A 24694-nucleotide genomic window follows, 5' to 3' on the forward strand; every position below is an offset into this window, starting at 1 on the left:
ATACAATGAAGTCCAACTGCATGTTGTCAGTCTGACCCCTACAGGCTGTCAGAGGTACGTACACACTGACAGACAAGATCATACAGATTCATTAGCGAGTGGACTGACTTTAATTATATTTGATCATCATATGCTATGATTATAGTACACAGCGCTCTCTGACTTCGGGCTCACAGTTATAGTTTCCTTTGTTTTTGAACAAGTTGACAAGGCCCTGCAGTAAATTAGATTTTCCTCCTCCTCTTGGCTCACACTCCTGTTTTCAGCTCTGTTACCCCCAGCGCCCACAGTCTGTTAAGTGCCATTATAGGCAATGGTCTGTGCATCTGGACCTGCTGCATATGGAAATTGTTCTGTTGACTTAAACATGCTGCACTCAGCATTTAAATTGCAAAGCTTTTCGTCATCAGTTTTTCTTTTTTAAGTTAACTAAAGTTGCACTAACAGAAGTAGAAATGGTGACTTCAAGGCAAAATTGCCTTAAAACTTTGTCTCAAACAACCCGTGGCTGAACACACAGAAATGTCCACGTTAACACTGTTCTCTGAGCCTTGACTGTCTGCGCAGGAATCCTGGTCCTCTGTTTTTGGTTTGTCGGACTCATATGAGGTGCGTGCGGCTGTTTATTTCACTTTCGTTTCTCTTTTTGTTACAGAGTGCGACACCGGCTACTACCTCTTTCAGCAGGGCTGTGTAAAAGAATGTCCAGCAGGCTTCTCCGTGGGCTCCCAGCCCCTCAACTACACAGTGGGAAACTCTATACCACCAGCTTCCGTCCCCGCCTGCCTGCCCTGCCCACTGCCCTGCCTGACCTGCAGCAGCCTCAGCCCTCTGGCCTGCCTGTCCTGCCCCCCTCACAGCTCCCTGGACCCCATCTCTGGCACCTGCCTGCACCTGAACCAGTACATGCGTGAGTCCCCCGGAAGCTTCATGGTGGGCCCGGGGAACCCGGGATCGGATCTCGAGCCAATCTCCCGCCTGCCCATAACCATCGCTGTGCTCAGCTGCATGGCCATCATCGCCACCTTTGCTGGTGTCTTCCTGATGCTGCAGCTGCGTTCAGGCGCTCTCATTAAGCTGCCCTCTCTGGAAGCTGGTGGCGGCCTCGGGGGCGGCTTCAGCCTTGGGGGAAATAGGGTGGTGTCATACCGCGGCATCCCGACTGTGTGGGGGGATGAAGAGGCAAATACAGACTCCGAAAACGAAGAGTTTGACGTCCACAATGAGAGGACTGCCTTTATCAAAACACAAAGTGCTCTTTAATGCCTCCCCACATCCCTCCTTCTCTCCGGCTTTTAAATCCTCCCTCCCCGACCATTTGTCTGATAATTCAGGGCTGTGGTAACTGTCCTTTCACAGTCTTTTCTGGTTTTATCTCTCATCCCTCTGGTTCTGTCTCTGTCTCACCGGGTTTCTCATCTGAGTCCTGCTTCAGGACCTCAACTTCCACTCTGCAGTGGGAGACCTGATGGGAAGCCGCTGTCCCTCAGAGCTCGGGATGGCCCGAGCTTTGCTCCGTTCACACTTGGGCGCATTTCTATTAAACTGGCTCTCTCCCTCCTCTCGCCCTCAATCACTAAGAGTGTCTGTCTGTGCAGAGTCCATTCCCCCTCCAGCTCCTTTTTGTTACAGCAAACAAATGATTATTATTTGCTTTCTTCCTCCTTTTTTTCCCCCTCTTTCCATCAGTCTCAGTGCAGTAGCCAGACGAGATTGTTGAATGTGATGAGTAGAGATGCGTGCGTGCGTGCGCGCGTGTGTGTGTGTGCTCATGTTTGTAAGCCTGTGTGTGTGTGAATGTGAGCGTGAAAATCTGATGAAGAGTATAGTGCCCTTTATAGAGAAGCTAACGCTGGTCCTGTCACATTCACTACTTGAACTTAAAAGCGGTGACAAAAAATTGCATTATGAGGCATGAAATCGGATTTGGTAACACTGATTCTCTCCAAAGTATCATTTAGTGGCATCAACATCCCAAAATCTGTCCCGGAAAGCACCACTTATCTGCAGTGATTCACATTTTTAAAGTGCATTTTAAAAATGCACCGATCAAAAGCATGAAGTGGGAAACGTTCAGACACTGACTGGTGACACACGATTATAAACCATTAGAGAAACAAAACAGACTGAGAGCTTTCTGAATGTGTAATGTCGGCCTTTTTTTTTTTTTTACGATGAGAGAATAAATGGTATTTCCCTTAAACTATCCATCTGTCAAACAGTCAGTTGTTGATCTAGGTGTGACTTTAGTTTAGTTCCTGTTGTACACACAATGTGGAAAGATCTCTCTCGGCTCTGGCAGAACAAACAGTGAGTCACACCACCAGCAAAGATTCCTCCAGCTTTTTGGGCTTTAAGATGGACTCTGATTTATTCTGGTTTGGAAACTATAATTTATCCCCCGCTCATAAAAGGTTATCCATCAGAAGATACATTTGGAGAAAAACACACACACACAGACCACTCGATCAACCCTGAGGCACAATCCTTTCCAGGGATATTTCATTCCTGTGTTTGATGTTCTCACATCCTGCCGCCGAGGTTGTGATGGGACCCAGAACAATATGTGACCGTTGAGCACAAGCGCCTCTCAAAACATCGTGCAGGTGTTAAGTCACCTGTGATTGATTTCTTGACAGAGCAGAAACAGCAGCAATACATCGATGCTCTCTGTTTTCATTAATTAAAAACACATGCCTCCTATCATATTGACTTTAACTTTGTGTATGTGTGTGCGTGTGAGAGAGAAATGTTTATCGGCCCTCTGAAGTGAAGGTTTCCACCTTCGTCTCTGCTCTCTTCTTCAAATCTTGAATGCTGTTTAGAAACCCTGCGTCGAGACTCCACATCTCATCAGCGTCTCTGCACTCGCCCTCCGGTCTTCATCAAATCTGAATTTCAGATTATCTCTTCAGTGTACTTTCCAATTAATTACATTCTGAATGATACTGCAGTGACTATTTATTTTGAGAGATTTTAATCATACCTTTAGGGAAGATTGTTTGAACGTGATTCTTCTTCCGGGCTGGTTAACATCTAAAAAATGCATCTCATGATTTAATCCAGAGTAGCCATTTTGAATCCACTGATCCCTTTTTTTTTTGTCTGTTTCTACTACGTTTTCTTTTCCTGTTCACAAACAGTGGAGCTTGCTGAGAGAGGTTGTCATGGTGATGACATGCATACAAAACTGCAGCTGCTCATCCTTTTATCTACCTCTCATATCATTCAGCAAGGGTTCATACACGCTGTTAGAGGAGCTGTTAAGTGATTATAGAGGTCAAATTATAAGTAGGCCAGATATGAAAACACGTCTCCGGGGAACGATCGGGGGGGCATAGGCATGTAAGTCAACTTTATGTTTTAGACGAGAAACAAGCAATTGCAATTCAGAAACTGTAAAGCTGCTGTATAAATTCTAGTCTCCTGAAGCTCCTATCGCTCCTAAAATGTATTGCCTTTAGGATCAGCATTCATAGGCAGGCACACCTGGGCTTTAAAACCTGTTATTGAAAATAAAATGGGTTGAAGGATTGTCCATAGATCTTGTTGGCCGGCATTTAAGTGCTATATCAACTTTAAATTGTTAAGGGCATCTGTTTCCCTCACCTCTCGGCGGCTCCATCGGGGGTGAAGACCTTTTTTTGTTCTTATAAGTTTATGTCACAGACAATCAAAGAGCTTGTCTTGAGGGTGAGGGTGCACGAGCACACGGAACAAATCGATTTTAATTAAACCACTTTTGTTAGAAAGCCTTCTCAGAAGGTATTATTATTCATAAATATGCAGAGCTGAATGTGATTTAAATTGCGTGTTCATAGAGAAAGAAAAGAAAACAGAGGAGAACAAAGAGTTTCAAACCCAATACCTGCCAACATCCTGTTCAAAAGCATGGAGAAAGATTGGTATGTATGCTCTCTGCTGAGCCAGGAAGCTTAATTCAACTCAGATGGCCAGTGCAGGTGTAGCACATTTGGCTTATCACAGCAGTCTCAGCCAGGAAGCACTAAACTGGATTGGAAACGAACCCAAGAGTGTGGATTTAGAGAAAGTGCCCTCTGAAGGAACGAAGCTAATGTGGTTGCAGAGTAATGAGTGCGTGCTGCATCACTTTGTGTGATGTACATTAGTGCCTACTGCCATTTAGGCTTTGATTAGCCCCAGTTTAAGGAGGGATGCTAATTTAAAAACGTAATAACTACAGCCTCAGACTTGAGTCGCAGAATCCTATTGACTTCCCAGCTGGGTGTGAAGTGTGTAAACAACAGATAATAGGCTAATGCAGCAGCAAAATTGCTTCTATCAACAATTTTTCTTTACCTCTGGATGCTCAGAATTTGCATTTTCAGAAAAACAATAATGTGGACCAATTTGTTGCAATTACTATTGATTAATTGATGCTCAGTCTTGTCCCTTCCAAAGGGAATAAATGCTTCCAGAAAGAGTAAAGTTTCTCCTTAAATTCAACATGTTGGGGTGTTTGCACAAGTTGATGTTGTATTCACTCAGAAAACTTTAAACTGATTAACTTGGAGCTTTGTGCATTCAAGTGTTCAGCTTTTAAGAAAATCATGAATGCAGGCAGCATTAAGTAGCCGATGCCTCCAAAGCACAGGGAGCTGCTGAAAACCACTAGCAGCCATCTCACTCTTTCACTGCGAGAATATGATGGAAACTACACACTAAAAAGAAAAAAAAAAAAAGAAGTAAGATGTTCTCTGGTTCTCTAATTGTGCCGGAAGCAGCTAGTTATTATAAGGCGACACACTTAACTGGCACTAAGTGTGAAGACTTTTCATGTAGAAAAGTAACAGGGATGTTACACAAAAAAAAAAGTGCTTTCCAAATTGTCTCCTCTGGCTGTAAAGAAAAGACTCGCTCGTGGGAATAATGGAGGCTTTTTCTTTATTCAGCTGATTTCTTTAACGTGGAGCTCGATGTTGCTTCAGTCCTGCCTTAGGATGTAGTGTGAAGTGATCAATATAAAGTCGGATGGAGTTAATAGGAGCAATATCTTTGGCATAACCAAAGACAATCATTTTAATGCTGTCTGTTTAGTGTTACGACGTGTTGCGTTCAGGTCGTCACAGTCCATCGACCCCCCTTCACATGTGTGTTTTGTTTGATATCATTCTGTCATCTCTGCCTTCGTTTGAAGACCTGCAGTGGCAGCCTGTGTGTTCAGCAGCTGTGGAGGGAGGAGGTAGAATGTATCCCATCTCCATTAACTTTAAGGGCTGAAGCAGATCTGCGTGTGTCCGTGTGTGCACATGCTTGCTCGAGTATAAATGAAACACTTTGTGTCGGAGGGGAGGGGTAGCGGCGGTTGGTGGAGCGCCCTCTGTTGACCTCCTCTCGCCTCTCGGCTCCTGGCCTGTGGCTGCACACAGTACCTTACAGATTTGTGACCTATGAATAATGTACAAGAATGACTATCTTCACATGGGAAATAACTCTAAAATAAGGCCTATTTTTGTACTATATGAATGGTGCAGTGTAATTTTCTTGTAATTTAAAGATTTTTTTGCTCTTGTTTTTTCTCCTTTTTATTTAATTGATGTCAATTATAGATTCTACTAAAATAAAGATCTATGCAAATTTGAACGTGTTATTATTAACTTACATGCACTTATGAATATGATGGTTTGATGTTAATGTAGGTTGGTGTATTAAAAACTGCACAGTGGTAAAAGATGTACTAAGATTCCTTTATTGAAGTAAACTGAAGTAAAAGTACCAGAACAACAATGTATGAGGTTATGAGTAAACGTCCTTCATTCAAAAGTTAAAATAGTGAAGTTTTATCAGCAAAACATATTCGAAGTGCTCATTCTGCAGAAAAAGTCCCTCTGACTCATACTGTACATTACATTAAAGATGCACTATGTAGTTTTGGGGACAGGGATTTTAATCAGAAGAGAAAAATCTTCATTGACTTTTTTATGCCTAAACAAACTAAATAAACAAACTCTTTATTTCCATGACTGAATAAACAAACTGACCTTAAAGTTCAACACAGTTTCATACTTTTTTACTTTGTTTATATTTGGCGAACCCTGCCACCTTTCTCGGTTCAAACACTTTTCTCGGATCTTCTTTTCCTCTGAGAACAGCTTCTTTATTCGATTATGGAAAAAAAAATATATTTCTGAGTTTATATTATTAACTCATTAATATTATAAATATAAAAAATCTGAGTTTGGAGGGAGAAAAAAAAAAACATCTGAGGTTTAGAGGAGAAATGGTGGAAACATGACAAGATGCCCTCAAGTACAACATTTTTTTATGATATAATATGAGTACATTTGAAGTACTTGTATTTTACTTGACTACTCATAAGCGTAAAAGTTTGGGTGCCAGTAGTTTAATCTTTACCAAAGCATTATTATTCACAAGTTAATCATAGGTTTTTATTATGAATCTTAAAGCAACATTATGTAGAAATTGTCCCCCACAGTTTCTGAGTTTAACACCACTGCTGTAAATACAAATCCCAGGTCTGTAACAATTTGTCAGAGGTAATGTAGGTGCTAACTACAAACAAAACCTATTACGTCATTACAATGTAATGTGTTGAAAACTTGTATGTTGAAGTAAACGTGTCTGTAACGCTGTGATCCTACTTACTGAAGTTACAGTGCAGAAACAAGTGATAGAGACACCATTCCCCCTATTACAAGACACTGTACCACCAACATAGTTTAAGAGATGTTATTATTAGGTAGAAAAGTTACATAATGTTGCTTTAATGTGAAAAGTAGTTTAAAAATAAAGTACAGACTACCTTTGCTCCCTCTGAAATGTAATGGAGTGGAAGTATAACGTTTAAGAAAGGGTAGATACTCGGGTAAAGCAGAGGTAACTGAGTAAATGTAGTCGCTCCCCATCCCTGAAACTGCAGTTATGGAAAATCATTTTCATCAACATTATTGCTGCCGCTGAACTAAAAACACATAAAACATTCAGTCAACTTGACATTTGGGCGCCACTCGGCATGTCTGTTCTTTCTAGCCACAGTATAAGGTCGAGTGTTACCTGACCTAGAACTCTTTTTTTAGAAACGTACCTAAACATGAAAGCAGCCATTTCCTCTGCTGTCTGTCAAACCGTTTTGAGCTGCGCAGCATTTTGTCCCATCATCTTTAATGAGTGTATCTGATGATGTATGGCTGATGTAATTAAGCCAATGAGTTTACAGCTGAGAGGTTGCATCCGACACCAACAGTCATGAATACGAGCAATGGTGTGAAACTGGGTTCACACTGTGGGGAAGAGAAAAATATAAATAAAGCTCTTTTATGAAACAAATGTTTGCGCCAGGCGTTTTTACTGACTGGTGTTGTCTAAAAGTGATACATTCACACCCAGAGAAGGCTGCAAAAAAAAGTGACAAACGTTAAATAGCATCGGGCTGTATCTTCTAATTATGTTCCCCCATGTCTTGTAGCATATCAGTAACAAACTAATTTACTTATTGAGAAATTGTACATTACGACAATAATCTGTCTGTAATTTGTTTTGGAGTTATTTTAGCACAAAGGTTGTTCCTAAATTGAAAGCAAATTTACAATTACAAGAACAACCTCGTTCAAACTGATATGAGGAAGTACTGCTCCACATGAAGCTCTGCATTTTTTTTTTTTTTCTCACAGGGAAATGAAACTTGTCTGTGGCCACAGAGATATAACTACTCTTGGTCATCAGCAGCTGCCTCAGCTCACGGCTCTTTTTCTGTCCCACTCAAGAGAACACAAAGGTGCTCTCGGACTCACTGCTGAAAACAAGTTTCTTGTTGGGGAGGAGAGTTTAAATATTCAGATGGGTTTTGGGGAGGACCTGTGGTGCCCCCAGGCACACACAGCTGTCATGCGGCTGCTGGACTCGGAGCTTCATCTGATGGAGGTTATGAAGAAGTGGATGGGTCAGCGGGCGAAGAGTGAGCGCGAGTTTTCAGTGCAGCTGCATCACATGGCTGCCATAGTGGAGAAACTGGACCGGCCTCAGCTCGGCGCAGGATTGGACTACATCAGCCAGCTCAACAAGGTGAAGTCTTATAGATCACGCTGCACCTGAATCATCACTGCATCATGTTTGATCACCGTTGATTGCAGTGAAAGAAGGTGCACAATGACCACAGTGTGTGACTTCAGTTTATCTGAAATTAGTGTTTAAAATTTAGGTTATAAAAAACAATATGATCACCATGTAAACAATGTATTTGTGTGGCTAACTAAAACAGATTCATGTTCAACCAAATAGACAAACCTTTCAAAATTTATTATTGCAACATAAAGTGCAGGTCGACTGAAATAACCGACGGAATTATGCACTCGTATGGGGTCATAATGGAAATAGTACTTCCCTAATCAAACGCAACCTTGTGAATTTATGTGTATTTTTTTAGTGCTTTCATTTTCAGAGGTTTATAAACCACACACATTGAACATCTTTGGATAAACAACATATATTGTAAACAACACTCCTCTGACTGCTATGGAGTGATTCTGTGCATTTGGGTGCATAATGATAGTGAAAGACAAAGAAAGAAAGAAAGAAAGTAATCGATCAATCAGGTCCAATTTGGATTACCAAAATGCTTTCTCAAATAATTGCTATAACAGATAAGCCTATGAATGTGGCATCCAGTCAAAGGAAACATTACGACATACACTGAATTAGGAAGTTTGGGGTCACCAAATATCTGCCAATGATTACAAAGGTTGGTTGGTTAGATGGTGAAAAAGAGTTTTGTAAAAGAAAACAAATCCAAATGGTGGATAATGGGTGTGGACAACGTGGATATTCGTAGTTTCTTTTTAGATAACAACTTGATGGCTCCATCCACGCCAAGAAACACTATATTTCTTTTGGCCCATGTTGGCTCTCAAATTCAATCAATTCCATTGAGTATTGAGACATACTGTTAACAAAGGAACAAACAAAGTCCAGGTTCTCTTAATTGACGCCTCTCCCTGACCTTTGTCCCCCTGTCTTGTCAGTCGTGGGGAGTTCTGGTCTCTCAGACCGACTTCCTCAGTCAGGTAATGAAGAAGTGCTCTGAGGATCTGCTGAGCGGTCCGATAAGCAAGCTGACGCTGCTCATCAGAGACAAACAGCAGCTCCGCAAAACCTACTCAGAGCAGTGGAACCTGCTGAAGCAGGAGCTCAGCAAGGTGTGTTGGCTAACACACACACACACACACACACACACACACCAAACCAATTTATGCCAAACCCTAACCTCAACATCAATTCATACCTTACCACAAAACTTAACCAGGATCTCAGAAATCACATTTTGCCACATCAGTCCTGACATGGTCAGTGTCCATGCCAGAAACAGTCCCCGATACATAACAAAAACATGTGTAAACACACACACACACACACACACACACACACACACACACACACACACACTCAAATACTAATTTTGATATCAAGCTAAAAAGCCGTCAGACCTTTGACAGTGGTAACACTGCTGAAAATTAACTGTTGGCATTGAGGTTTTAATTCTGTTCCTCTTTTGATGTCCTTGTCCATCTTTTGTCCCGCAAATTGACACAGTGGGAAAACACGCATATAGAAAAAGCAAAACTAAAAGCTAACAAAAATGTCTTGCATTTATTCTTAGAGAAAGATGTTTGTGTACTGTATGCATGACTGACTACAACTACTGCTTAAACGTGGGTGTAACACCAATCTAAAGTATGTACGGGTCTTCATCAAGAAGTTTGTTCTGTAGCTGTCATTTCCTGTCTTCCGCTGCCGTTTGATACTTTAATACTAGAATGACAAGCATTGTTGAAGCTAATTTCAGTTAGAGGAAGTGGTTGGTTCCTGACACATTTGAAGTTATTGCAAGCTGAATATAAGACTACAGGAACTACTAATTTACAGCCATGTTTAATAATAACCAGTGATTGCACATTTAAACTTGAGGATCTCTGTATACTGCAATTTCCGTTAAATTAATTTCATGTTATCAAATCAGTGAAGAATCACCAGGACCAAAGGCTTGTGTCTCGCAGCTAGATTTAGTTGTTAGTCTTGGTGGTGCACAACTCCTCTACCGCAAGCACTCTAAGTAACACAGAAGGTTTGAGGAGTGTGTGTGGGCAAATCGAGTTTGCCATAATAGCTTTGAAGCGTAGAGAAGTTGTTAACTTCCTGAACATTGTGTGGTGACAGCATGTGACCAACATGAAGCAGCTACCTAGCATCCAGGCATAAATGACAAGCTAGTGTTAGCAGCACACACGAGTCTACGTCTGTGTGTTATATGTGAGAACCTACCAGGGTGCGGGGTAGCAGGGAAAATGTGGTGTGAAATGTAATTGATTTGATGTATTCTCTCTATAAGCAAGCGGATTTGATAAACACTGACTCAACATTGTAAACTATTATTTTTAAAAGGCTGTTACATTTCACATGTACATTGACTTTGATAGGCCTTTACTTAAAAACTGCCATCCACACCTCTTTTGTACAAGAGTTTGCTGTTTATCGTCAGTACCTCTACCTCTCTTTTCTGGATGCTTTGGCATTTTTAGAGGAAATTCAACTCACATTCATCAAATTACTATTATGTGCACAAAAATGTGACAGGTGTCGTGTTCACATATATGGTATTGTTCTTTATGTAGAGGTTATTGCTTTAAGCGGCAAAAATGTAACTTCCTGGAGAAAGAAATTTGTCTCATCCCCAGATCATCAAATATTGATGCTTTGGGTTGGCAGCTCGGGATGGGCACCAACCCAGGGCATCAGTATTTGACAACCTGGGGATGAGACTCCACAATCAATTATCTTTCTCCAGGAAGTTACATTTTTATCTGATAGCTGATTTTCTTGAGTGTATCATCTCGGTGTGCAGATGAACGCTGCAGTGGCAGCTTTATAAATAGACAGTCAAATGAAATGAGGTTCAATAGACTGGAAAGAGTGGCTGCAAATGCATTTTGATGCTATCTCAAACTGCAGGCTGCTCCGCACTGTTTTTATTACCCAATTACAGTACATCACGCAAATGATGTGTTCATTTCCAGTGATCCATATTGGGTCGCAGTTTGGCCGTTGAGCTAGCAGTTTGTTTGTTGTCTCTTTCTCACAGACGACTGTGGTTTTCCATGCATCACTGTGTGGTTGTACAATAGATAGATTTGATGTTGTGATTGCAACAGAGAAGTGTTTTAACAGATGCTATCTAGCAGACTTTTGAAATATTACCACCAGCAGCATAACAAAGGTCAGATCATTTCCCCATATGTCTTCTGTCGTGTATTGTGTTCCTCTGCAGTCAAACATGAAAGGGCCACTGTCCACTTCCTGCTTTAAGTTGTGAGTGATGCAGCTTTTAACCACACAAGTAGCACCTCTGACTAACACTCATCCTTGCACCATATATTTTCCATCTGTTTGTGCACCTGGTGTGTGTGTGTATGTGTGCACTGCTTCAGGTGACCCAGACAGAGCTGGAGAGGCTGAAGAGCAGCTACAGACAGGCCGTGAGAGATGCATCTCAGGCTAAGAGGAAGTACCAGGAGGAACATAAAGGTGGGGAGTCCTGGTGATACTTACTTCTCTAATCAGGATCAGTTTCAGACTGACGGCTAACTTTAAATCGAGTGTTTTTTTCCATCATGACTTAAAGCTCCTTTTCTGTGTGCAGATAAAGGGCGCGACAAGGTCAAAGAGCGCTACATCAAGGCTTCACTCAAACTCTACGAGATGCACAATGAGTACGTTCTGTCTGTGCGAGCGGCTCAAGTTTATCATGAGCAGCACTACAGTCAGATCCAGCCCGCCCTGCTCAGCGCTCTGCAGACTCTGCAGCAAGAGATGGTCCTCATACTGTAAGATTTAGTGTTTACTGTTTCTGTTCGCTGACCTCAGTTTATACACACGTTTTCCTCTGTTAGATTAAAATCAATTTCTAAACATTTCCCACAAACTGTTAGAGCATTTTGTTTTAATAAATGCCAGAAAGAGACTTTAAACAACTCGCAGATTGTTGTATTAATTCTCCATCAGTGTTCTGTTAACAATATGTGGTCATGCATTGAGAGCACCTGACTGATTTGGCAGCTTTTCCTTGTTCGTGCATTCAAGAAAATGTAAACATCCAAAACAAAATGTCAAAATATTGCTTTCATAAATTATGAAGGTGAAAATGGGAAGATAATCTGAATTTGGTAGTTCCATTAACGGAGCAGTTTGTAAGATATGGCCAGAGTTTTAGTTTGAAACATTCAAACATTTTTCAGCTTTCGTCAACAGAGAGAGAAGAAACAAAGTCAAAGTCGTCTATGTACTGTGTTGCAGAGATGTCTGCTGCAGATAGCATGCTAACTGGCTAGCCCTCATCCTGTCCCCTCATACAACTTTGTACTGCAAGAGGCCAGAGTCAGATAGACCACGTAGTTTCAGCTGAGAGATGTAAAAGCGGCAAATTCTCTATTTGGTCTATTTGTCTTCTTAGTGTACAAGATAAACTTGAAGGTGTCAAGAGAGGAGATATTTTTACACCTATTTTCAACACTCTTGTTGAGTGTTTATTCTTTTCTCTCCTGCTTTTGCTTGTTTGTCAAAGCACTTTGTAAACTCTGTTTTTAAAGGGGCTATATAAATCACGTTTATTATTATTAATATTATTATATTCATTATTAGTATTATTATTGGCTCATTATTTATCATTATAAAGCACTTATTAATGTCTTATTCTGCTTGACCATATGGCCATTAACTAAGAGTTTTCCCTCAATACCCTCAGAATTACTGCTTATTTATAGTGAGTAACAAAGTTGTTTTGATGAATCAGTATGGGCCTTATATGGTGGTGGTACCGTTAGAATAGTCATTCTCCCATAATAATTCTTAACACAAAACTACAAGTGTTTATAGTGACCAAATACCTCTAAATGAAGTCTGTGACTCAGAAAATGTGTCCCACATTCTCAACTGAGGTCTGCTCATAACTAATTCACCAGTAGAACCTGTGTGGGTTAATAAATGTCAACCTACTGGTGAATTAGTTATGAGTTAGACAGAATGAATTTGGAGTTTTTTGGTGAAATTTTTGGGTTGTGTTTTGGAAAAAAGTGCAAAATGTTCTTTCTTTGTGGTTTGAATGAGGCTAACACTTGCAAAGATGTTCCTTGAAATCACTGAACATGCATTTTTGTATTATCCTGCTTTGCCCCTCCCTGACCTCTGAACCAGTAAGGAGGTCCTGCAGGAGTATTTCGACATCTCCACTCTCCTCCATCATGAGGTGGTGCGGATCCACAGGGAGATATCTTCTGCTGTAACGGCCATCGATCCTAAAAGCGAATATGAGAGCTTCATCCACCAGAACAAGTAGGCTGCGCATAAACTTCCCCTCAGATGACAACAGTGCAATCAAGCTGCAGAGCGCTGACATTGTGTGTTTGTGTTTGGAGGTCTGTCGGGGAGATTCCTGCTTGTGCAGAGTTTGATTGCAGCCTCCTGGAGGACACCGAGCGACTGAATCCCAGAGAGATTGAACTGAACGACCTCACGCTCGAGACAATACAGCACAAGTGAGAGCAAACAACGCAATCTCATCCAGATGACTAAACTCCAATTTCCTTTTTTAATGTTTGAAGTACCTCCTCCTTATTCTCTCTGTTCTTTTTACGCCCTATTTCCTCCGACTGTTTTGCATCAGTTACTTCCTCTCCTCACATTATTCCTCTGTCTTCTTCTCCCAGACTGACTGCGGTGGAGGAGGAGCTGCTGGATTTGGCTCGGACTCTGGGCTCCCAGCAGACCTCGGTGGAGCAGCTGGAGCTGGAGCTGGAGGCAGAGCAGGAAGGTGTGAAGAAGGGCCAGAGGTGAGCCGACCGCAGACTAGAATCAGTGATGCTCTGATGTTATATTCAAAGGTTAAAGCGGAGGTTTCACAATAAAGGCACACAGTATTGGGGAGGTGTGAAGTCAAATTACTGCAGTTTGCCTCTGCGGTCAGTCCTTCCCATCAGGAGAGTTCAATGTGCTCTTGGCTGGGCAGCAGCTAATAACCCCTGTGGTCTCAGGAGGCTGTAAGTGCCTTATAAATTATAATACAGCAATATGGTTAGAGTTATGGAGCTTGATTCCCTCATTTGTCCTGGTTGATGAGGCTGTCTGAAGGTGTTAGAGGTTTACAGTCCTGTGGGAGTGATGGAGTCATTAGCATCTCCTGGAGAACAAAAGGGAAACAATGTGTTTATTTGCAGAAATGTGATGCCTTTTAAGAGCAGCTGGGGAGCACATATGGTGCTGGTGGTGTTAGAGAGGTGAGTGGAGGTGATTCTGCCCTTTTTGTTTGTAACATGTAACACAGAAACATTTTGTAAATTTACAGTGACATGTTGTATGACGATGACCCAGTGCGACCTCCTGTAAGACTGAGTCTGCTCGCTTCTTCCTTCTCACCGTCACTTTGATTTCATTTCAAAGGTTTTCCTCGATAAAGCTTTGACTTAAAGCAGAAATAGACAACCTTTCCCTGTGGTGTTACTGTTGACCCCAACATGGCTACTGCTAGCATCCTGGCTACTGTCCAAAGCAAAAAACAACTCTAAGATTCCCAATTTGATCTCAAAACCCTGATCTCAGTGCTGTGAAAAGACAGAGTTAAAAACCGGTTGTATTAATAAATAGGCAGGTTTTGTTACATACTGATCTGGTAGAACGAACTTATGAGTGGGGGAACAGACTTTGTTCTTTGTGTCCACAGTTATTCCAGTTGTTCCACCATTACCTGGGAGAGGTGACTGGGCAAAAAATGCCTCACTGTCTTGGTTGCATATTTGCAGACGTGCTTCCTTTGTGCTGTAAATCCAGTGTCTAATGCCAGTTTAATCCGAGTGATCTTTAAAGGATTGTTTGCAAGCAAAACACGAAACGTTTCTTTACAGTCGATACTTGTCACGAAACCGTGGATCAAAATGTCTTTTTCTGAGCACTTCTCGTCTGCATTGGCTTCAATATTTTAGACATTTTGGGAAATGTAAGCCTATTAGGTGCCAGTTAGATCTTTGATTACTAAGATCGATACTACTCCCATATCTGTGTGGTAAATGTAAGGCGGCAGCCCGCAGCACATTAACTAAGACTGGAAACAGGTAAAAACAACTATCCTGACTCCAGTCAAAAGTTACATAACCTGCCTACAAGCACCTCGTCACCAGTTTTTAATGATGGTTATTAAATTACATTGAGTGTTACAGATACTTCTTTATATACATGTTATGCTTTTATGTCAAGATCTTTTTTGTTGCCTTTATTATTTTATTACATTTTTTTGTTTTTATTTTCTCCTGTTAAGCACTGCACTATCATTCTTCTTCTTCTTCTTCTTCTTCTTCTTCTTCTTCTTCTTCTTCTTCTTCTTCTTCTTCTGGGGCTGCTGGTTGACTGAATTTGATTTCTCTGTGAACTGTTAATGGTTAATTTGGAAGTGACAGGATACATGAAAAATGCACAATTTGGGGTTGGGCCGATCAATAATGCTCCCTTACAGGTTAATCCAGCCATGCACTTACTTCCCTGTTCTGTTTAAGCTTGTGTTTATTAACTGCAAGGATCTGGCAAGACTCCTGGGACGTTACTGGTCTTAAATCCAGCACGAAGGCTGACTAAGCTGCCGCTGGCGAAGCCTTCTTATTGATTCGCATTAGTCAATAGGAAGCATCTGCAAACTTATTCAAACAGACAGCCTTTTTATTGACGTCTGTGCAGTCTTCTTCTGTCTATTTGTGTCACTTGTGTTGTTTTATTGACTTTTTCAACCCTTGTGTTACTCAAACTGAAAAGGTCCAACTCAAATATGATTTTCCTTCCCTGACTGTGTCCAGGGTCTACCAGTTCAGTAAGAGACATGCGATGGAGGAGTGCCGGCAGCAGGTTGCCTTGTCTCTGGGCGTGAGAGCCAAGCTGGATGTGCAGAGGCTTCTTCTGAAGGAGAAACTGGACCAGCTGGGTTCCAGAGAGCCTCCCTCAGCTCTGAAGCTGGACCCAGACAGCGTCTCACTTTCATCCAACACAAGCATTGTATGTTATCTCTGGCAGCGTCTTTCCTTCCTTTGTCCTTTTTTTAGCTCATCTAATTATTAGTTCTGTCTGTCAGCCAGGGTTAAAAAAGGGTTTTGCCTACTGACTCAGAAAACAAGCCAAGCTATGAGGAAGAAAAGATATCATAGTTTTGGTATGAAGAAGAAAGAGGTGGGTATAAATTCATCAAAACTGTACGTCATGTAAAGCTAACCACAGATGATGGCTTCCTAAAGCTGGCTGCATATTGTTTAGCTAAAGCCATCGCTGGCTAAAGAAAAAATTTGCTAGTGTTCATTTACAGATTTTAGTGCAATCTCAAATATGACAAAGTTGGAAGTTGCTGCATGTATTTGCAGGAAAATTACGTTTATTTCCTGTACTTCAATTTTTCATCTTTGTCTTGTGGACTATGCCAGTCCATTCAACGCAAAGTCAGTGGTGTTAAAGCCAAACAGGTTATATTTTACTAAGGCGACAATAATTTTTATTTGGTTATCATTTCTTATTTAAGATGAACAGGGTTATTGCTGACCTCCATGGGCCCCCCTAGGAGATGGGCCCCAGAGAGCTCTGCTCTGCTCTTACCCCCCCCCTGGCTGTAGAGTCTTGTTTGTTCAAGTTGAGTCCAAAGTCACCGATACTGAAATGATTATATCCAACTTATATGACCATATTACTACAACTATTCCTGTAACACACCAGCTTCAATGAATAAGTTAACCCATAATCATACCCCTGCTTTATTTACCACAAAACAACCGTTTGTATTTGGTCCTATTTTTTTAATTTCATTTTGATAGTACCTGTCTGGAGATTAACGAGATGAGGGAACAGAGGACACTTTATGCCAGATGTAGTCAGTTGTTATCCATTTTTACTGACTAACGGGATGCGCTCTGGATCATTTTTTTCAGGACCATGGTCAACCCTCTCCCAAACTCCTCATGGACGGGATCAAAAATCTGACTGGCTTTTTTAAACCCAAATGGGAGGTGGGTGACACAATGAATCTCAATCAAGGCCTAATTATTACACACAGACTGGCATCACATTGAACAATGGTATTTTGCTGGAGGACATTTTAAAATGAAGGACACTTGTTCCAGTTGAAGGATGCTTCCCCTCCGCACTCTTCCACCTCCCGCCTTTAACTTGAACTGCAGTGCCTGTTTTTGTGCGCTCAAACCTCTCACCACACAACAAACAATTCATCATATTGTGGAGGAAGTGGCAGAGCTCGCTCAGGAACATGATCTTTTTTTCTGGGCATTGTGCTCCTGAAGGCATCATTTGACTTATTGAGGTCAGCTTTTTCGGTCAAGTCACTACTTTCAAAATTGTGTCTGACCTGAAACTAAGTTTACTTCTTCAGCAGGCAGTTTACATTTCACTGTTTTATCATTGCTGACAGACACATACACACACACACATAGCCAAGATCCAGCTGCACTGCACATAAACTCTCAACAGGAAAAGGCCTGGTGCAGTCAGTCTTTAAAAGATAAGTTCGACCAAAAGTGAAAATTCAATCATTATCTCATCACCCCCAGGCTGATGGAAAGTCTGGGGAAGTTTTGTAGTCCACAAAACATTTTTGGAGCTTCACAGAAAAACAGTGTTGCAGCATTCTCATAAACAACTGAAATAACAGGGTTCTTGTTTTAAACATAAAAAAGGATAAATAATAACTGAATTTTCATTGTTTAGGTGTGCTTATCCTTCAAGTTTTAGGACGTCTGTATTAAAACGACTGTATTAAAATGACTGTATTAAAATGACTATGCATGGTAAGAAATCTTCTTGAGGAAATTAGATTTTCCTATAAACTGTATAACACGCTGGACTTGTCTAAATTATGTGCTGCTTTTCTTTTATGTGTGAACCACTTCTCACTAACTCCTTGGGGGCATGGAAGGTGTTTCAGTCAGACTTTAAAATGTAACAGACTCCTCTTTGAAGAATATTCACATAATCTCTGCAGAATCAGTTTAAAATCCATCCTCTACCACTACGCTTTTCTCTCTTCCTGCCTCCAGGTGCTTCCTGTCCTCACCCCTGTGCAGGATGTGGATCGTCCTCTGGGGCAGCAGGACTGGTACCACGGAGCCGTTCCCAGACTGGAGGTCCAGCAGCTGCTGAAGAATGACGGAGACTTCTTGGTGAGGAAGAGTCAAGAGAAGCAGGGTTATGTGCTCTCTGTGCAGTGGGATGGAGCCAACAAGCACTTCCTCATTCAGAACACGGATGTAAGTAAATCTGCTCATTGGAACCAAACACAGTTTTTTCATTATGTCGTCAAGCCTTTCTCCTTCCTGCGTGCATGCACATCATTCACTGCTGCAAATGCTTTTCCATGTGTGTCAGTAGAATCTGTACCGTCTGGATGGAGAGAGCTTCGACAGTATCCCTCAGCTGATCCATCATCTACTATCAACACGACAGCACATCACCAAGAGGTCTGACATAGTGCTGAAGAAGCCTGTACTGAAGGTACTGCTGCAACACACACACACAGACACACACACACATGCACAGACTCTAGAAATGCCCACTCACTCACGCTTTTTTGTGGGTGTAAATTATGCTTTCTCACATTATTCCAGACATTAAATAGGCTATTTTAACAGACTAACTTTTGATAGTCAACACACATGAGCAGATATGCAAATCTGAAATTGCTTTTGACCCATCTATTTTCTCTCATTAATTTTTAACCCCATTAGGACAAGTGGGTCCTTGAACATGACGATATAATCTTGGGACACCTCATTGGACGGGTGGGTAAACTTAACATCTATTGACAGAAATGAAGAAGTGAAGAGAAAACATGCTAGAATATCTGAGCCGGACTCAGATATTTCAAAAGGATGTGAACCTATTTACATGTAACTTAGTGGGAAGTTTGGTCAAAGGTCAGACAAGATTGAATAACATGACAGCTCTGTTGTGTTCGCACTGCACAGGGTAACTTTGGAGAAGTGTACAATGGCCATCTACGCTCTGATAACACTCCTGTGGCCGTGAAATCCTGTAAAGAGAACTTGGCCCCGGAGCACAAGAGTAAATTCTTGATGGAAGCCAGGTGAGTCCACACACACGCACGCACGCACGCACGCACGCACGCACGCACGCACACACACACACACACACACACACACACACACACACACACACACACACACACACACACTCCTCTCTTGTGCTGTCCAGAATCTTGAAGCAGTACGACCATCCGAACGTTGTGAGGCTGATCGGCGTGTGCACTCAGAAACAGCCCATCTACATCATCATGGAGCTTATTAAAGGTAAATATGACCTTGCTGGACCTGAATATCTCTTAGCTTGTTTACCCGACAGCTTCACCGTTATTGTACCATTATTGCTTCCCACCTTTGATCCTCCATCATCACTCTATCTACTGTGTGTGTGTGTGTTTGTGTCTATTTCATAAGGTGGTGATTTTCTAACCTACTTGCGGAATGAAAGTCACAGTCTGACGCCTAAGATGTTGGTCAAAATGACAGAAAATGTAGCGTCTGGCATGGAGTACCTGGAGAGCAAGAAGTGTATCCACAGGTTAGTCAATAAATCAATAAATATGTGTAGACCCTTATAAAGCGAGGCTGCTGGATCTGTTTTTCGCAATCCATCGTGCCAGGCTTCAAGCTAAGCGCTGGCATTGAACCAATCAGCGTCCTTTGACAACCTCCTAGGTGTTGTTCCAACAACAATGGAAGCTCCTCAAGAAGTTAGCGTAGATGCTGCTTTAGCACCTGGAAAGTATATTTTCACTGAATTGGTCAACCGATTTTGGGAAGAACTTGATTTACCAACTGGCTCAGCTGCTGGTAGTGCTCTCCTACTGTTGAGCTGATAGATGGTGATGGACAGACCATTTCCAGCGGCTACATCACAGCTTGTGCCGTTTACCACCAGCCCTGCCAGAGGTCACTAAGTTATGAGCCACTGGTGATGAAGCATGAATGATGCAGGTGATGCAAATCAGCTAATGCACAACAAAGTAACACAACGCTCCATATTAAAAATATATTCCTAGCCTCAGGATTATTGTATTTTTGCATACTGTTTTACAACAAGTGAATGCTTAATTGTTTAAAAAAAACAAAACACTGGAAGATATCGAAGACATAACAAACAGCAAATATCATCCTTAGATCAGAGGGCAGAGCACATTACATCCCTCCAGACAGTGAGGAGGATCTAAAGCCAACATGAATTTAACACACAGGGACATTTAAAACACAGCAGCACTGTGGGTAAGACAATAACAGCTCTGGCAAGAATTAATTAGTTGAATATTAAAACATGTTAATTTTACATGAAGTATGATGTAGTTTCTACAAGAGTAGCACAAGCTGCAGGCAAATGGATCTCAAAGCATTTACAGTACATAATAAAAAACATAATTTACTTCCCTTACAGTCACTTCATCTAAACTAAACTGCACTTACCTTGCAACTCTTCCCCATATGTAAATGTGACAGTGAAGCAGTCGAAAGAAAATGAGAGAAGATTTCTTAAATAAGTCATCTGTTAGAGGGAGCTGGAAATGACCTCATGTCAGCCAGTAGAGCAGTGGTTTTGACACATATCGCTATATGACAAACCCTAACAGATACTTGTTTGTGAAAATACTGTGAATGATTGAATTCAGCTCAGCATTTTCAGTGTTTTCGGGCATCTGCTGTTGAGTGGGGGGGTGATGGTGATGCTGTGGATGATGCCTCAGTGGAGGCTGTGGGTGCTCTGGAGTTGACATGACGTTGTGACACCCGGCTCATTACAGGAGCACAGTTTGATTTGCCCAGTGGGGACAGATCAGAGCAGGCTGCTGCGGGCTGCACAGCCTGTAACGCTGCATGTCAAACTGCCTCACATGCAACACCAGAGACATGACAAGAACGCCTGTTCTCGCTCTCTCCGTTTAATCCTGTCTGTTTCTGCCTCTTTTGCATCCATTTTTCATCAGCCTCTGCATACATCCGTCTTACATCTCTCCCTCTGTCTTGTCTTTTTTCAAAGGGACCTGGCAGCGAGAAACTGTCTGGTTGCAGAGCGTAACGTGGTGAAGATCAGTGACTTCGGGATGTCCCGTCAGCAAGATGATGGCGTGTACTCTACAGAGGGAGGCCCCAGACAGATCCCAGTCAAATGGACGGCTCCTGAAGCCCTGAACTATGGTATGTCACAACTTCCTCTGCCCTGCAGTCACAACCAGAGACATGTTTGCTCTCTCTCTCCGCCAACAGTCAATTAAAAACTGACAAAGCCCAATCCCTGTGCCTTTGTCAATGCTGCCCCCTGGTGGTGTTTTCAGGTCGTTATACCACACAGAGTGATGTATGGAGCTTTGGTGTTTTACTGTGGGAGACCTTCTCCATGGGAATGACGCCCTACACAAGCATGAGCAACCAACAGACACGGGACGAGGTGGAGAAAGGTAAAGACTAATATCATACCCTCTGAGATAAGTCGTGAACATGTTTGAGTCCATATTTTTGAGAAAAATGTCGCTCCTTGATTGTGCTTGATTCAGACGCTGAAGCCTTTATTGAATTCCAGATGTTTCAAAAAATGTCTCAGTACTTCTTTTGAACGCCTGTGATGTGTTTCAGGATACCGTATGCCTGCTCCACACTGCTGCCCTGTGGAAATCTCCAGGATTATGAGCAACTGCTGGCAGTACGACCCCAAAAACAGACCTTCTTTCAAGAAACTCCGGGCTGAGCTCAGTACCATATACAATAAAATTGTATAATCCAAGCCTGTGGATTGGACATGAACCGTAGACTAAATGTATTTTTCTGTACTTTTGATTGTTTGTAATTTTTCATTGTTTTTTTCTGACAGAATAGATTATCAAAATCCAGTCTGAACACTGAAACAGATCTCCAGGAGACAGGCAAATTGAAAACCAAATGGAAAACTACTCAAAAACATTGGATGTCTCTTGTTTTGGAAACAAACTTGGAAATGTAAAGAGTTTTTTGCGAACTTGTCAGGGGACTCGATGGCAGCATTCTTGTTTGTTCCCTTCCTGCCATGTTTGTCTGCTTTTGAGTGCTCCCCCTCCTAAGAACAGACGGTTATCTTCAACACATCTGTCTCCTTTGAGACGGCATATTTTTGTGACACTGTAAACACAACGTACTGTACCGTGTGCTATTGCCATCACTGTTGAAATGTATCACCCATGTCTGTCTTGAGAAAACGACACAGTTGGTTAAACTGACACATCCTCCTAAAGAGTGTCGAGGCAGCACACACATTCAGTTTGGGCCGGCAAAGTCTTGTGGGATGTTTGTGTCTCTTTTATTGCCTGTTTTATAGGATCCAACTGCCTACAACTGCAGAGTAGCATTACTATTTTTGAGAAAGGACGGGCCTATTTGCCCTGTCTTTTGACTGTTTTTGCACAGGATGTAAACTTAGAGCAGGTATAATATATATTTGATGAATTAACTATGTTATTTATGATGATTTATGATGTTGACTCTTCACTTCCCCTCAGCTCTTTAGAGGTACAGAACGTTTTAGCTCATTGTTTTGGTTTTATGACCTGCAGGGGTGGAAGTAACTAATTACAGCCACTCAGATTACAGTGATCAAGTCATTTTCTTGGGTACTTGCACTTTCACGAGTATTTTTTTAAAAGTCTGTCATTTTACTTGTGCCTAAAGGGAACTCCACCAATTAAAGTGTGTTGACAGGTCACAGTACTGCTGTACTGTACTGGGTAAAAAATGTTGTAGAAAGTATTTTTTGGCTCCAGAGGAAGCTGCATGTAGTCTGATCATTTGCCCCCCTGTGATGTCACTCAATGGCTAAGTTGCATCGTGGGTGATGTAGGCACCAGGTTTTGAAAAGTAGTCCACTGCTCTTCATTGCACTCCAATAAGGGCCTGTGTCCACATAACTTTCTTTTGGGCGCTTGTTGTGCGTTTACAGAAAAAAACGCTACATGTTGGTTTTGATTCATTGACTGCAAGATTACAATGCACAACACTTACAGTACAGAACAAGCTTCTCCTCTATTTTCTTGGTTACCAGGGTGATGGGTGACGAGTCCAGACCGATCTAATATATGATTAGTTACCTGTAAAAGAGCGACGGTTGTGCCGCCCTCACCTAACCGCACAGATTAATATCTTAACCTTTCATCTGCATTTTTGTAGCCAATAAGGCTATCTGATCACGAACAGATCAATGAAAACCCTGACATACAGACAAAAAACACAAAACTCTGCAGCAGGTTCAGGATGGGAGAGGTGAGCACTGAGCAGAACAGAGCAGCAGCTGGGAGTAACTCAGACTGAAGATCTGGAGAAACAGAAACCCCTTTGATTCAATGCCCGCTATTGATAATGCATTAAGCATTAAGCGGTTAAACTAATACTTTGAGTGACATTTGAGAAGAATGCTTTGTACTTTTAGTGTTATTAAGTATTTCAGTAATGTAATTATACTCATACTTGAGTACAGATTTTCATTACTCTTCCACCACTGATGACATTTAACTGTTTGGTCCAGTCTTACCTCTCTCATGAGTATCAGTGAGATGTCAGGAGCGGCAAATTTGCTCAGTTCACAAGCTCTCTTAGCGTATTTACAGAAATCCTATTAGAAACGTGTCATATTACTCTGTTACTGCTTAAGGTAATATATTATTGTAACACGTTACTTTTGAAGCGCCTAACCCCTAACATTGGCCACAGCAAATAGTATAGTGAGCAGAAGTCAGCAGTCTATCAGGTTACATGCTGCCCCCGAGGCCTGTTTGTCTGAGTGACCTTTGACAGGTGGCCAGTTTTTACAAAACTTTTAATGCTGTGACAAAGTCAGAACCTCTGACCCTGACCACTGATCCTTGAGCTCTGACCCTGACCACTGATCCTTGAGCTCTGACCCTGACCCGGATAAACTACTTTCCCGAAAGAAAAAATGCATTCTAAACAAAGAAAATCGTGCCTATGACTCAAGGCAAATTATTTTGAACATTTTTGAAAAATTCCCATGTGTAATTGAATTATATAGAGTGCATAACTCCTCCAAGGCAAAACAGTCTCATTCAATTCAATCCAGCCAAAGATAAGATAGAAGAACGTGGCACACCAGCAAAAGGTAACAAACAGTGTGCAAACAATACAAAAAGTAGCAGCGTGAGGTAGGAACTGACAAAGAGAAAAATTTAATAGAATACAATAAAATATTCTCAAATAAATAGATCAAGTAGAATACAAATGCTATATACACTAGATGGATATTGTCCATATGCCCGTGCAATATAAATGTAAATGTGCAATGTGCAGAACATTTCTTGAGATAATCAATACAATAATCCAACAATCCAGTATCAAACTCAATATCCCTTTTAAAGCAGCCATTACTGCTTAACCAGAATTTAAGATCACCAGATCTAGGATCCACATCAAATTGTAGAATTGTAGAAGTGAGAAAAAATTCCTATATCTGCACCAAACCGTAATGGGCTCTCTTCCAGGCCTTGAACCATCCTCCATTCAAGTTTTATTGAAATCTGTTCTGTAGTTGCTGTATTATCCTGCTGACCAACCAACCAACCAACCAACCAACAAACCAACAAACCAACCAA

The 24694-nt window shown here is 41.6% G+C and overlaps 2 protein-coding genes across 3 annotated transcripts in view; both read left to right on the forward strand.

The window, feature by feature from the left end:
* The window catches only part of furina (furin (paired basic amino acid cleaving enzyme) a), an 88053-nt gene extending 82449 nt beyond the window's left edge, over positions 1-5604 (forward strand). For both annotated transcript variants that reach the window (XM_084351176.1, XM_084351177.1), the window contains exon 16: positions 656-5604. In XM_084351176.1, the coding sequence (XP_084207302.1) occupies positions 656-1263 (608 nt within the window). In that variant the 3' untranslated portion in view covers positions 1264-5604. The remainder of the gene's footprint in view (positions 1-655) is intronic.
* Positions 5605-7712: 2108 nt separating this feature from the next.
* On the forward strand, positions 7713-22820 carry fes (FES proto-oncogene, tyrosine kinase). Its single transcript, XM_084355829.1, has 18 exons — positions 7713-8043; positions 9000-9173; positions 11460-11556; positions 11672-11855; positions 13222-13359; positions 13443-13562; positions 13734-13856; positions 15864-16059; positions 16977-17054; positions 18099-18308; positions 18430-18552; positions 18786-18839; positions 19026-19144; positions 19273-19367; positions 19515-19638; positions 21106-21263; positions 21401-21523; positions 21699-22820. Exons 1-18 carry the CDS (start codon positions 7819-7821, stop codon positions 21839-21841), a joined length of 2484 nt encoding a protein of 827 aa, XP_084211955.1. The 5' UTR covers positions 7713-7818; the 3' UTR covers positions 21842-22820.
* Positions 22821-24694: the final 1874 nt, after the last annotated feature.

This window comes from Pagrus pagrus (assembly GCF_965226575.1).
Source record: "Pagrus pagrus genome assembly, chromosome: 1".
Classification (NCBI taxonomy): Eukaryota; Metazoa; Chordata; class Actinopteri; order Spariformes; family Sparidae; genus Pagrus; species Pagrus pagrus.